This window comes from Natator depressus, chromosome 1 (assembly GCF_965152275.1).
Source record: "Natator depressus isolate rNatDep1 chromosome 1, rNatDep2.hap1, whole genome shotgun sequence".
Lineage (NCBI taxonomy): Eukaryota > Metazoa > Chordata > Testudines > Cheloniidae > Natator > Natator depressus.
This window is the reverse complement of record NC_134234.1, coordinates 16,931,747-16,947,322: the sequence shown is the minus strand read 5'-3', so window position 1 is coordinate 16,947,322 and position 15,576 is coordinate 16,931,747. Positions and strand designations below refer to the sequence as shown.

General features: G+C 42.7%; 1 protein-coding gene across 3 annotated transcripts in view; it reads left to right on the top strand.

Moving 5' to 3' along the window:
- Positions 1-12,811, top strand: part of INTS4 (integrator complex subunit 4) — a 55,327-nt gene extending 42,516 nt beyond the window's left edge. For 2 of the 3 annotated variants that reach the window (XM_074955511.1, XM_074955520.1), the window contains exons 18-24: positions 85-215; positions 1,457-1,516; positions 6,720-6,879; positions 7,145-7,288; positions 8,146-8,266; positions 9,733-9,922; positions 12,639-12,789. In XM_074955511.1, coding sequence (XP_074811612.1) covers positions 85-215; positions 1,457-1,516; positions 6,720-6,879; positions 7,145-7,288; positions 8,146-8,266; positions 9,733-9,922; positions 12,639-12,651 — 819 coding nt within the window. In that variant the 3' untranslated portion in view covers positions 12,652-12,789. Of the gene's footprint in view, positions 1-84; positions 216-1,456; positions 1,517-6,719; positions 6,880-7,144; positions 7,289-8,145; positions 8,267-9,732 lie in introns of all 3 variants that reach the window. The other variant, XM_074955528.1, reaches the window with a different exon arrangement.
- Positions 12,812-15,576: the final 2,765 nt, after the last annotated feature.

Sequence of the window (15,576 nt, the reverse complement as noted above, 5' to 3'; positions counted from 1 at the left end):
AAAGGTCTCTGACTCTGGTGACCACACCCGCACAGCAGCTAAACAAAATCTGACCCCGTTAATCGCATGTTTTTTATATTGTAGATTATGGAAGAAACTTACAAAATGGAGTTTATGTACAGTGGAGTGGAAAATAGACAAGTGGTCATTATTCACCACATGAGACTGCAAGCTAAAGCATTACAACTTATCGTGACTGCACGTACTACTAGAGGGTAAGAATTACCTGCAGGGGAGGCTTCTTGAATTGGGTTAACTGTAAAAATCCAGTTCTCTCAGCTTGGTTGCAAATGACAAAGATAACTTACATAATCGCATGCAAATAACGGGTGTGTTGAGAATGAGATGGTTTCTTCATTTATCTTCAAAGCACCTGCTGAGCTACACAGCATAAAGTCAAGTTATGAACTTGCTAGGAGTGTACAAATCATTTGGGTTTTTTCCTCTGACACAAGGATATGAAATACATATCTAATCACTTCTAATTTGGTGGGGCATCATTCATTTTAGATCTGAAAATTTGGAGTTTATTTAAATAGGAAAATGTCAGATGCATATTAAAAAAAAAAACCCATCATATTTATATTAATGGCTTACTCTATAAGCTTGTTAATGAGTCTTTTCTGTTAGAAAAGGAAAAAAAAAATCTTTTGACTGATTTATTTTTGCAGTGGATGTTTTAGGCACTAGTATTGCAAATACTTAAGCATGTGCATAACTTTGATCAGATGAGTGGCCCTGTTTAGTTCAATTTGATTATTCAAGTGAGTAAAGTTACACACGAGTTTAAGTGTTTGCAGAATCAGAGCCTTATGTTATGTCTGTACTGGAGCTGGAAGGTGTATGAGACATACCTGCAGTAGCTCTGACCAAGCTGGTGCACTAAAAATGGAAGTGTAACTATCATGGCATGAGTGGTGGAAGGGACTAGCCATCCCAAGTACGTACATTTCCAAGATGCTAACTATGTACTTGGGCAGCTAGTCCCTCCCACTGCTCAGGCTGCTATGGTTACACTTGGATTTTTAGTGTGCTAACTCAGTCAAAGCTAGTGCGGATATGCCTCCTCAAGCTGGAATGTACACCTTCCAGGTGCACTGTAGACATAGCCTTAGTTTGTCATGGTTAGGGCACAATATTAGGAGGCTGGGTTTTTAGTTTTTATTTCCAGCTGTAACACAGAGTTGCCTTGGGAAGTCACTTAACCTATTTGCTTCTCAGTTTCCCATGTTACAATGGGAAGTTAATACTTTCTTCACAGAGGTAAAGAATCTGTTTAAACGCAAAGATTAATTTTATGAAACTGTCATGCTGGCCTCTCATCTTTAAGATCTTGCGCTTTCCACAAGCACAAGATGTTCCAAAATCTCTAGATACTTTTATCATGCTGGTAGGATTATAGCCAGTTTTTTAATTGGGGGAGAAAAATAAAAGGAACCTTTTATCTTCATTTCAGAGTGGAACCCCTTTTTGGAATGTGTGAAAATTTTTTACAGGAAGTGGATTCTTTTCAGAGGTGAGTGTTCCATTGCTCTTTCCCTTTCTATTAAAATATATCAAGAACATTGATACAAAATCCTTTTTCAAGAAAGCTGAAAATAAACATGTTATATGTAATTAATAATCTCAAATAGACTGTGTCACACTAATCTTAAACTTTTAAGATATATGTAATTCTAAAAAATAAAAAAATCCAAAGTTGCATAGTATAGAAATATTCTGCTCTCGATCTACACAATGGGTTTCATCTTTGATATCTGGCTTTCTTTGCAGTTCTTATTGCCATCAATGAGATCTGTGCATATAGGGCCTGATCCTGCACTTATTGAACTCAATTAGATCAGTTTTGTAGAATTGGGGTTTTAGCAAAAACAGAAAAGAACCATGTAAGGAGAGAATCACTGGGCAGTTCCAAAAACAGAATCTCTCCTTCCTCCCCGTTTTCATTAATGAATGCACCATGTAGATTATTGAAAAGCTTCTTATGGCTTGTAGCAAATGCCCCAAGATCATAATCATCTCAGATTATTAGCTAATGGATTTAAAAATCTTCTGCAGTTTTTGGCTTCTAATAGGCTGACAGTTGATTTCTCCACTTTTTAATGTGGCTATCACTGTGGTATCTGTGATTGTCCACATGCATTCCACTTCTGGTGTGCATGTGCCAGATGAGATTTTTTTGGAGCTTGGGGTTGTGCCTGGATGCCCTTGCTCACCACACACCCATGGGCATAAAAACAGAATGAGCCCAACTGTCCCTCAGTTCCTTGTTACCATCCATGGCTGCAAGAGAGAACCCCTGCAATGTCCACTTCTCTGCACACTGTGCAACTTTACTGAGTACATATAATGGGGGCAGGGGAGAAGACACTACATTATGTTACACTAGTATGAATAAAACCCCTCTTATTAGTGTTATGGACTTCCCTGTATGGCTGCAGTCAAGCCTTTTGGGTTCAAAACTTGCTCCTGTTGCTGCTCCTTCAAGATGATACAGAAAGTCAGAGAGGCTCATCTTAACTTTTTCTCCTGGATGCTCAGCAAGTGCCGCCGCAGATATGGAGAAGAAGGGCCTACTGGGCCTGAACAGGCTTCCTCTGTGAGTGCTCTAGGAGGAACACCGGCAAGTGGAGGAGCACTTGCCCCAAGGAGTGGTTTCCTTTCCTTCACCAGATGAAGGAGTTAGTCCTCTCTACTTCCACTCAACCTGATGGTTTCAAAACAGTTCAGAAACTTGTGTGTGATGTGGTAGGTAGACTAGGAATGCCTGTGGAGGTATTGCAGGAGAAATAGCTGCTTGACATTCTACTCTCCTCCATGCCCAGAAGGCTGGCCTTGCCAATTAATATTGGAACCAGCAAAAAAAAATTATGGTAGACCCTCGCATCTATAGCACCTTCCTCAAAAAAGGCAGATATGCACTATAAAATATCTTCAGGTGGGCTTGAATATTTTTATGTGCACCCAGTTTGTGGGACTTGGTAGTAGCAGCTGTGCATGAAAAATCCAGATAGCAGAGACCCCCAAAAGTGACTCAAAGAGAAGGATCTGAAAAAGTCAGATTTACCTGGTAGGAAAAAATAATCCCCATTGAGCCTGCAAATTACCAGGTGTTCTTGTCAAAAGTAGATTTACATTAATTGGGACAAGGCATCACAATTGACTGAACACTTTCCTCAAGAAAATAGGGAGGAACTGTTATCTCTTGTAGTTGAGGGACATCGGGTGGCTCATGTATCACTGCAGGCAGCATTAGATACTTCGGATACTGCAGCATGCTCAATAGCCACCTTCATTGCCATGCACAAGAGTTCATGGTTACAGTCTTCTAGAATACTGGGGGAGGTCCAGACAACAGCTGAGGACCTCTTATTTGAAGGTTGTGACCTGTTCAGTGCTAGAACTGATGAAGTCCTGCGGTCTCTGAAAGATTTGAGAGCCACTGAGTCTCAAAGATTTGAGAGCCATTCCTTGAGTCTGCATGCCAGCCCCTAAGCATATTGGGTAACAAAACTATTCTAGACAAAGGCGCTCCGCATGTTACAGTAGAACCTCAGAGTTACAAACCACAGAGTTACGAACTGACCAATCAACTGCATCCCTCATTTGGAACCGGAAGTACAGAGTCAGGCAGCAGCAGAGACCAAAACAAAAACAAAAAAAGCAAGTACAGTACTGTGTTAAATGGAAACTACTTAAAAAAAAAAAAAAAAAAAAAAAAAAAAAAAGGAAGGCAGCCTTTTTCTTCTGCATAGTAAAGGTTCGAAGCTGTATTAAGTCAATGTTCAGTTGTAAACTTTTGAAAGAACAACCAAGATATTTTGTTCAGCGTTACGAACATTTCAGAGTTCTGAACAATCTCTATTCCCGAGGTGTTCGTAATTCTGAGGTTCTCCTGTATAATTGACAAAGATCATCAGAGCCACTGAGGAAGAAGCAGAAGGCCTACTGCCTCTTCCTCTGCTATTGCACACAACATGTCCCCCTTACAGCAACAAGATTGATGCTGCTGTCAAGAGCTTTACAGAGCTTTGGAGGATCTGTACCCTTTCCCACCTGCCACCCCTTCTAAATCTGAGAGCACTGGAAAGAGTTGCTTCTGGAATTCAGAGGGGAGATGGGTTTTATGCACATTATTTTCTAGTCCCAAAGAAGGTGGGCTGTCATCCCGTGCCACACTGAAGATGTCTCAGCAAGGTCGTCCATTTCAAATTGAGGATAGTAACTGTCGTTTCCATAATCCCATCCTTGGATCCCCAAGGCTGGTTCGCTGCTCTCTATTTACAAGACACATACTTTCACATATCAGTGCATCCAGCACACAGAAAATACCTGAGATTCCAAGTGGACGCTTTCCACTACCAGTACAGTGTTCTGCCCTTTGGTCTTTCAACAACACCCGGTGTATTCATCAAGCGCTTGGCAGTCATGGCAGCTTACCTCAGGAGACAAGGGATCCCGATATATCCGCACGTTGACAATTGTCTCATTCAAGGAAGGTCACCACAGCAGGTGGTTGATTCCTTTCACCTGATCCTACATCTTTTCACCACACTGAGTTTCAGGATCAACAAAGAAACATTGTCACTGTTGCTGACCAAGAGAATGGCATTTGTGGGGGCAGTGCTAGATTCCATATTGGCAAAGGCTTCTCTGTGTCACAGGAGAGATTCAGAACCAAGGAAGATCTCATCAACCAGCTGTAGGCTCACCCCCAAATGTCAGTAAGAATTTGCCTCGGACTCCTGCGTCACATGGCTTCCTGCACTTACATCACATAGCATACCAGATGATGCCTCTCACGAAAGGGTAGTTGAAATCTTTATATTTATGCAGCAGAGATCACTCCCCCAAGGAGTCCTCTCATTCAGTTGATGGAAACACTCTCTGCTGCTGTGCAAAAGAGTACTATTTTCTCCAACTCAACCAACCAGGATGCTGGTTACAGATGCCTCAATGCTGTCTTTGGGAGCTCACCTTAGACCACTTTCAGAGCCAGGACTTCTGGATTGCCAAAGAATCTCATCTGCACAAAAATGTTCCAGAATGTAGAGCTATTTGTCTAGTGTGCATGGCATTCCTACCCATGCTACAAGGACGATCAGTACGGATGATAGATAACACATAGCAATGCTTTATGTGAACAGCCAAGGAGGAGCATGGTCATCTCTGCTTTGCCAAGAAGCTGGTTAATCTCTTGAACTGGTGCATTCATCACCAAATCATGCCAGTAGGTACGCATCTACCAGGCTTGCAGAACTTCCTTGCTAATGGATCATCATATAATTGATCCTGCAGAGCATGTTCCATAGGTGGGGATACCCAACAGTAGACCCATTTGCTTCAGACTGGAACAAGAAATGCCAAACATTCTGCTCGTGGTGAGGTCTGTGCCCAGGCTCCCTGTCAGATGCTTTACTCATCTCGTGGACTCCAGGGATAACTTGTGGCTTCCAAGATCCTGTTAATATCAAGAGGCTTAAGGAAACTCAAACAATTCAACAGTAATAATCATGCTACCACTAACTTGACCCTGGCAGTTTCAGTATTCAGACTGAATGAACCTGTTAACTCAGTCCCCGACAACATTACCTGTCTTGCCACATGTGATCTCTCAGAACAGAGGTCAGCTCTTACATCCAGGCCTAGCATTGTTGCATCTGACAGCGTAGTTAACTACTATTAAAAGAAGCTGCTCAGCTGAGGTCTGGAACATATTGGCGCGTAGCAGAAAGGACTCTACTAAACTGACCTGCACAGGAAAACAGAAGAGGTTCTCTATTTGGGCAGCACAACACTGTTTCCTTTAGAAATCCCAATTCCTATTTATTTGCTATCCCGAAAGCATTCAGAGCTATCCATTAACTCTATAAGGATACGTTTAGAGCAGTATCAGCACATCCTGCTATTCAGAGTCACACCATTTTTTCCCACCACCCTGCAATAACTAGATTCTGTAAGGACCATATTCATGTGTCTCTTCCTGCCCTCCCCCATTCCTTTCGTGGAATCTTAATATAGTCTTAGTTTGGTTAATGGAGCCTGCTTTTGAGCTCCCTAGAAATGTGTTCTGTTTAATATCCATTTATGAAAATTGCCTTTTTAGCAGCTGTAGTAGCAGATTGAAGGCTAGAGGAAATTCAGGCCCTCATGGCTGGTCCACTCCAAAAGACAAAGTGACCCTTAGGCCTCATCCGAGGTTTTTTATTAAAATCGTCTTTGATTTTTCATTTGAATCAGATGTTCTTTCTTACACCCCATGCCAGCCAAGGGGAAGCCAAACTTGATGTAGTTAGGGTTATTTCCTATTACCTTGACAGAAAAGACCATTCACAGAAGCTCCCCTAAGAGATTTGTAGCATTTGCTGATAGGGTGAAATGTCAGGCAGTATCTACCCAGCGACTGGTTTAAATGACTATCTAGTTGCATTAGGTCATGCGATGACTTAGCTAGATTAGATCCACACAGGCAGGTTAGAGCCCACTCGGGCTGGGCTCAGGCAGCTTCTCTGAGAAGCATACCAATTTTTTCTAATGCTGAAACCGAGCTTGAAACTTGTCCATTTATTCTGATATTTTTAGAATGTTTCTATTGTCACGGTAGAGGTAATAAGATAAAGCTGAAGCGATAAGTGGTTTGACTGAGCAGCAGAGTCTCATTGAATGAATGACTGTAATAAGCATTTGATTTTTGTTCAATATATTTTTAACACGCACAGATGTTTTATTTCTGAACTGCCCCATATGCAAGACAGCTTTGTGGATAAGCTGCTGGATTTAATGCCCAGACTTGTGACCTCCAAGCCTTCAGAAGCGGTGAAGATCCTGCAAACAACGCTACGCCAGAGCACCTTCCTTCACCTTCCTCTCCCAGAGCAGGTCAGTAATCCATAGAGGAATGAAGAGCAGCCCCAGGTTCTAGGGTTAACCCTGTCGTGGTGGAGCAGGAGGCTTTTATGGCCTATTCAGCTGGCTAGTCATGAGGGATATTTCTTCAGATATTGCACAGTGTTTCTAGGACTGTCCTCAAAAAGTTAAGGAGCTTGAATAATTTTTAGATAGTGTCAGGAATTTTTAAAAGTTTACATCGTGTTTTCTTAGATGTTTGTCTTGTCCTTTCCACCCTCCTCCCTTTTCCTCCCAGATCCACAGAGCTACTGCAGCTATTATTGAACCTGCTGGCGAGTCTGATAACCCTTTGAGGTTTACGTCAGGACTAGTGGTGGCATTGGATGTCGATGCAACTCTGGAACACGTGCAGGACCCTCAGAGCACAGTTAAAGTTCAGGTAATGAGTGATTCTTCCTAAAGGGAAACAAGAAAGTAAAGTCTTTGAAGAGAAGTTTGCATTTTCCCCTGATGCACACCAGAGCAATATTAGTATTTCTAAATTATAAATAATTGTGTACTTTAGTAGCAGTGAGGAATTTTTTTTGTGTAGCTAAACACAACAGTACGTTTAGAGACTGGCCTGACCCCCAGAGTCCAGATCTTCACTTACCCAGAGATTGTAAGAGTTTGGTTTGAGCCCATCTCTTCTTACCTAACAAATAGTTATGATATGTCGGATCACAGCACTGGTCTGTCAGGAACACTGTCATGCCGCTCTCGGATTGCAGACTCTTCAGATGGTGCCGCCTTTTGTATTCAAAAAGCACCTAGCACATTGTGGACATTAGCAGAAACAATTAATAAATGCCAGTAGAAAAATCTGTACATCCCAGTGGGATGAATGAAATTATGGAAGCGGAAGATGCACTTCTCAAGTGTATATATAAAGATATAAGCCCATTGCTCTCCTTTGAGATAAGTAACTAAACTGCAGGAAGGGAATTATTTTTTTAAATGTCACCAAGAGGATGCGTGTGGAATGATACTAAGTAGATTATATAGCCATACAAAGTGTTCACTACTGGACGGTTACCTCCGTGTTTGGTGCAGGGGAGAGTGCCACCTTCACTGTATCTTTTGTATACCATGGTCCTGAATGGCTGGTGTATAGCCAGTTAAACTAGAGGATATGGAATCTCATCAACAAGGTAGGCTATGCATTCCTGCCTTCCTAGTGGTAGCCAAAAAGTACCCCCATAATGTGTAAATTCCAAGTACAGTAAATGTTGGATTATTTTGCCTCCTTTTCCATAGGTATTATATCCAGATGGACAGGCACAGTTAATCCACCCTAAACCAGCTGACTTTCGAAATCCTGGTCCTGGAAGGCACAGATTGATAACTCAGGTTTACCTTTCTCATACTGCCTGGACAGGTAAGGAATAATCCGTATGAGTTCATATGCTTAAATGTTGCTGTATCTTTATAAACAGGAATGTATCTTGTTCTGCCTCAGTGGTTTGGTACATAGAGTTCAGCTCACACACAGGAGAGAACCTTTCTGGGGGGTTTCTGTGGATTCTGCAATTGCCATTGCCTCCTCCCACTGAGCTTCCACATCCTTGAGGAATCTCCTTCGTACCCGCTTGACCCTGCAGGTACTTGCACTACTCTGGCTGACTGATACTATTGTTAATTAACCAGAGGAGCTGCTGTTTGACACAACACCTTCACGGACCTTATGGCCTTTAGAATGGGACACCAGAAGCTAAACTGGGGTCACCCCTCTCAGCACAGAGCATTGGCCCAAGACCTCAGAATGTACTGAGATCCTGGAATACTGGAGAAGGGCTAACGTAGTGCCTGTAAAAGGGGGAAAAGGAGGAGCCAGGGAACTGTAGACCAGTCAGCCTGACCTCAGTACTTGGGAAGATTAAATCTCAGGAAAAATCTCCTCGCTGTAAGAACAGTAGGACAGACGCCTAGGGAAGTTGTGGAAGCTCCTTCACTGGAGGTTTTCAAAAGGAGGCTGGAGCCATCTGTCTTGGATGGTTTAGACACAACAAATCCTGCATCTTGGCAGGGGATTAAACTAGATGATCCTTGTGGTCCTTTCTCACCCTTTGGTTCTAGGATTCTCCTATTCTAATTTAAATGCAAGCAGTTGTGTTAAAATGATCCTAGTAATTCGTTGGTCGAGGTCATGGCAGACAACTTCTGGAACTGTGTGTACCCTACGTAGTAAATGTACTGCTGATTTATGTTTACACTTTTCTATCCCGGGGGTTCTCAACCTTTTTCTTTCTGAGCCCCCCCCCCCCCCCCCCCATGCTATTAAAAACTCCGTGGCCCACCAATGCCGCCACAACTGGTTTTCTGCATATAAAAGCCAGGGCTGGCGTAAGGGGGTAACAAGCAGGGCAGTTACTTGGGGCTCCATGCCACAGCGGGCCCCACAAAGCTAAGTTGCTCGGACTTTGACATCAGCCCCAGGTGGCAGGGCTCGGGGCCCTGGGCTTCAGCTCTGAACAGTGGGGCTTCGGCTTTCTGCCCTGGGCTCCAGTGAGTCTAACACTGGATCTGCTTGGTGGACCCCTTGAAACCTGCTCGCGGCCCCCAGAACCCTGGTTGAGAACTGCTACTCTACGCCATATAAAAAGGCATTTATCCCTGACGAGATCTGTGAGTTTGATATTAATGTTCACTAATACTTGGCTTTTCATTTGCAAAGTGCTTCAGCAACTGGCAATACGGGGCTCCAGTGTCTAGACCACCAGCACAGAGGTTGGATGTGTCCAATGTCTGACACCAATACAAGATCAATCATATGAAAATTTTGTTGTCCAGTAATCTGCTGACTGTGTATTACATTAGTTAGTTAGTTTGTTTTTTTCTTTTCAGAGCCATGTCAGATTGAAGTGAGGTTACTACTGGCGTACAACTCCAGTAGGAGCAAGGCGTCCACTAGACTCTCAAAATCCACCTGGATTGACAGCATGGAGGCTCTTCCACCGTCTGAATGTGGCATTGAGGGAACCATAGCATTCAGCAAACCTGTCAAAGTGTATATAATGCCCAAACCTGCCAGACGGTGAAGTCAATCACTAATAGACTTTATTTGTGGGATTGTTGGGTTATATGTAAACAAATTGCTATGTTCAAGATAGTGAATCAGACCAAAACAGTGTTACCTTTTAAATAAAAAAAAAAAAAAAGGGTACATCAGAAAAAGACAAAATAACGAATGGCATCCCCTATCAAAAAGCTGGTTGATTTTTATAAAATGTACCAGATTTTGCAGATGGCTGTGAATGGTTACATTGAATACACAAATGGTTACATTCAATACACAGACATTTCTAAATCAAAGCAACAAAAACAAGACAATTCCTAATTAAGATTGGCATTCCCTCCATTAATATTCTCACTGGGCCAAATTTTGCAGTCCTTAGTTCCTACCTAGGCAAAACACCCAGTGGCTTCCATGGGAGATTTTTCCTGAGTGAGTGGTAGATACAGCTGGCAATATTTATTATGCAAATATATAGTGAAGATGTAGATGCGTATTACAGTCTTATGACAATGATAAATCAGGCAGAGTTTTAGGAATGTCTAGAATGTGTATTTGTGCATTGGTCCTTGTATGTCCAGTAAAAATCCTTCTCTAAAGAGCTGTCATGCTGGTGCAGGAGGTACTTAGTTATATAACTTGGGCTGGTTTAAACATTGTGCACTGTATTGAAGTTAGTGGCATTGCATGGAATATTAATCCATGCCACGTTTGGGGTGTTGTCTGTTTTTAAAACAAAAAATCTGTCACCAACAATGAGACTTTATTTTGCAGACTTAGGTTGGTTACCTAACTTAGCAATGCAACAGCCGTGTAAAATCAGTGACTTACTTTCCTTTCCCTGAAATGATAGGGAGGCAATATATATTTACCCAGTGAACTTAAACTCTTCTTCTTAACTTTGTTTTGTGTCTCTCTGTATGAAGAATGTGTGCCAGTGGCCCAGGCTTCAGAGTTAATAGCTGTTTTGTTCCAGTATAATGCAGACTGTTGCTGGAATCTTGTGCTGAGCTTATCTTGCTATGGTTAGATAACTAGCCTTCTAGTTTGTGCAACTCTGCATCAGTTTTGGTAGTCAAAGGTGTTATACAAATAAAATAATAACCAGCAGGATCTTATTAAAGGGGAAAAGGCAAAATGCCACATTTTATTGTGAGTACAGAAAGAATCATAGTAAGCAGTTAGTTATAGCTGTAACATTCCATTCAATTTCATAATTATTCACACACACACACACACTCTGCAAGGTTGTTATCATAGTTACCAGCCTTAGAGTTGCTCATGCCAAGCCACTGGCCAGGTGGCCTGGACATGAGGAGGGAGCAGGGCCTTGTCTGATGCTCCTGGAAGTTGGTTTGCAGAATCAGACCCCAAAGTTCTCACTTTCTAGAGTCCATTTTTATAAGAATTTCTTCCTATGCCAGTCTATGGGCATTGCTTCATCATGCTGTTGCTGAATCAATCAGCAGATGGCACATTCCTGATGGTGCCGTGCTGCCAGATGTTATCTTGTTCTTTGGTTCTCCCATTCTTGAGGCTGCTGGGTGGATTCCAGTCTGCCCTCCGGGGGTCCTCTGGTTATTTCCACTTGACACCTTCTTCAGCCCATGGACACTGGATTCTCAGGCTGGCACCTCCCTGATCATTCAGTTGTTATCCACACCAAGCATCCATCCACACACATCCTCTATCTCTATTTTAATCACAATTGTTAACAAAGCGAGATTAATACAACAAAAGGACGGGGAGTCTCTGGGTGCTGTTTCTGTTGTTACAGAGTATTGCTTTGAGTCTCTCTCTATGTGAGTAGTTGTTGTTTCAAAGAATTGCTTTGAGAACAGACTTTGTCTTAGAATGTACTAACACAATTAGTAGCTTGCAAGTTTCACACATAGAGGGAGAGAAACAGTACCAAAAACCAAGAGACCTCTTGATTAGTAATACCCTGGAATTTAAACTATGGGGAATCAAACTCATTTGTGATTTTAATACAGAACTTCTTTAATATGATCCAACAAAGGAACTCTAAGATCTGTTTTAGTAGCTGGTCTTAGTCAAGTGCTATTGAGCTACGTTGTGCCTATCCTTTGAGCAGGTACGCAAGTGGTGGAATCAAAGGCATAAGGAGATTTACCTAAGGGACAGGCACAGTTTGCAGCCCTTCAGTCAAGGAGCAGGAGGATTGTTCTTGGCTCGTGTCCACTGTCCCATGCTCTGGGAGGTGTTATACCTGCCTGAGAGATGCTTCTGTTGGGAAGGTGTGTCTGCACCGCTCTGTAACACAGGGCTGTGCCTCCTGTGATTTCCAGCTGTGTCAGATAGGAGTTACTGGAAGCACTTAGCCCAATAGCCAAATGTTGCCTGTGTTCATCAATTATTTGTATAAATGTGCATTTGTAGCAAGTAAACTGAATTGTTAAGAGATGCTTTTTCACTTGCATACAAATTAACATAAATAATTTTGCATAAAATACCCTTTAAGTGTGCTTTTCTACAATAAAACTGAAAACCCCAATCTAGCCAGTTTCTATTTATTATAGTTAACATGTATTGTTGTAGGGGTTTGTGCTAATGATGAGAGGTCACTACTTGTTTAGACTAAGATATTGGCATGCTTCAGGAGTTGAGGCACAAAGCCAAATGCCTGTAACCACTCAGCTGTATTAGGTATTCCTGAATTAAACCTCACTTCATAATATTATTGCTCTTACAAATTGTTTTTATATTTCACCTTTAGGGCCCTGGTTTGAAAACAGCCTGCATCTGTAGCAACAGAGTTACCAGCTAACTGCTGTATGGCGGCCTAAGTTCAGTTCCCAGCGGACAGGGTTTGATGTACATCTCTTATTATGAAGCTGTATCCTGGGCAAATTCTTGATGTATTGAGCTACCTCCTTACGGATGTTCTTACACTTGTTTTACACTTCGGCAATATTTGTATAGTTTGTCATCCCAATAAAAAATTTGGATTCAATTTATGTCCATATTATAAAAGCCACCACAATTGATACCCTCTCTGGCAGTCGGAGCTGAGAATCCAAGGACTGAATGAGCCATGGAGAGTGAACTACCTGATCAACCTTAAAAGCTGTCCTGCCATGTAAGGGTGAAGCCTGTTGTTGGGCAATAGAAGGAAGCTTTTGACAGCTACTGCCTCTTTCATACAAACCATCGTGTTCCATGTTAGTGAGGTGCCTTGCAGGAGTACTGTATTTGGAAAGGGGGAAAAAAAGTTACTTTTGTTGTTCTGAGGCTAAGAAGTTCTGAGCTATGGATAGCCAACTGGTTTAGCACCATTGATTAATCAGATTCTCTCTTCTGGAAATGTCATATTGTAAATGGAGAGCTGGGCATCCTTTTCTTATCACTAAGCATTGTAATGAAAATGTTCTGATTAACTCAAGGAAGGTAATGCCATGATGGAGAATCCCTTATTCTTACGTTGGGCTAATGTTAACAGTCAGCTACATGGTATGTAAAATATGAGACCAAAGTGTCCTTTCCTTCCCTCCCTTGCCCATCTTGGTAAGGAACAAGGGTCAGATTTTCAAAGGTATTTAAGCACCTAGGAATGCAGATAGGAATGCAGATAGCCAAAACGCACCGAATGTCTCTTTAAGCACCTAAATATCTTTGAAAATCTGGCCCTGAAAGACATTGGCAAAACTTCAGAAGGAGAATGAAGATCCAATAGTTTGTTTCCTTGCTTCCCACTGTATGTTCTCCAGTTCTGAATGATTCGACCAATGGGGCTTCCCCTGTCCTTGTGAGATTATTCCTTTATTAGTCCTTAAAGTCTTCCTGGTGCTCATCTTCTATTTTTCTTTCATTTCATTACTCCTAGTTCCACCTCATTGCAAAATCCTAAGGAATTCTCTCTCTTGGGTGTCTTCTGCCATTCAAACAGATGGCAACTAATCTCCTTCTGTCATTGTTTGGCTCAGCTAGGGCTGGTTATACACAGGTCACCCTTTAAAAACCCAACTCAATTGCTGTGCCTCCAAACACTTTTTTGTTACATTGGAATTTAGAAAAGAGCATCTACGTCTTTCCTAGCATCAGGCTGACAGAACTGAGTATCGCCTATCATAGAGCGGGAGGGACTGTAGCATGCCTGTGATTTTACTTTTGACTCTCCTACTGCCTTGTTTGCACTGCACACTCACTTATTTTATAGTTTGCTATCAGACCTCGCTTTCTTTTGGTGCTGTTGCTTTTCTAGGCTTTTCTCTCTTAGTTAACCTGTTCTGAGGATTATTTTCACCCAGATATTATCTTACACTTTTCTGCACAGATTTCTGAGCTGTCCAGGTCCTCCTATTATGTCTTTCATTTTATGGGTGTTCATTTTATGGGTTAACTCCTGCTAACTTACTTAACATATCAAACTATTTCTTTTAGGATATTGGCTCCATGTCTTTTTTTGTATTTGATACTATTCAGGGCAAATTTTTTCTGGATCCTTTTTCTCCTCAGCTCTGAGACATTTAGGCTCTCATCCTGGGATATGCTGGAGACAGTTCAGACTTTTCCATGAAGCATTGGGACTTGGCCATACCACTTCTGGAGTCATGTCAGCTCTCAGACCTTATTTGTGGACCTTTCAGTTTAGGGACCCCTACCCTGGTGCAGGCTAAGAAAAGAGATGGATCTCTTCTGGGGATGAGCAGCCTTCCCATAAGAGGGAAAAGAGAATCAAAAAGGCCATGCATGCACACATGTGTGCAGATCTGATTCTCCTTTTTCAGTGAGCTCTAGCTCCTTCCTGGAAGAAGGGGCACTTGGTTTCAGATCACAGTAACACTGAGCTAGACAAGCAGGAGAAGGTTTTCCTGGGGTGAAAAAGTTCCTCCTCTGCCTTGGTGGGTCCTGTGCTTATTGGCACAGGATTGGCTTATTGGATTTGCTTGCCTCAGAGATTCACGGCAGACCTCAGTTTGGCCACTTTTGCTAGTGGCTCAAACCTGCCGTTCACTCAGCTAACCTCATCGCTGGCCAGCCTGGGAAAAAGGAACAACAACAATTCCCACAGTCTCTGCTGATCCACCCTGTGTGTCAGGGAACAGCCCAGAGATCTTCCCCTCTGGTGGAACCCACAGTCCAGGTCAACTCCTCCTGTGTCTGATCAAGAGTTGGAAGGTTTGGGGGGAACCCGGGCCCGCCCTCTACTCCGGGTTCCAGCCCAGGGCCCTGTGGACTGCAGCTGTCTAGAGTGCTTCCTGGACCAGCTCCATGACAGCTACAACTCCCTGGGCTACTTCCCCATGGCTTCCTCCCAGCACCTTCTTTATCCTCATCACAGGATCTTCCTGCTGGTGGCTGATAATGCTTCTAGTCCTCAGTCCTCCAGCAGTACACCTTCTCACTCTCAGCTCCTAGTGCCTCTTGCTCCCAGCTCCTCGCATGCACGCCTCAAACTGAAGTGAGATCCTTTTAAAACTCAGGTGCCCTGATTAGCCAGCCTGCCCTAATTGATTCTAGCAGCTTCTTAATTGGCTCCAGGTGTCCTAATTAGCCTGCCTGCCTGAATTTGTTCCAGCAAGTTCCTTCTTGTTCTGGAACTGCCCCTGTTACCTTACCCAGGGAAAAGGGACCTGCTTAATCTGGGACTAATATATCTGCCTTCTAACACTCTCCTATAGCCCTCTGGCCTGGAGGGAGAGGGCTGCTGCTCC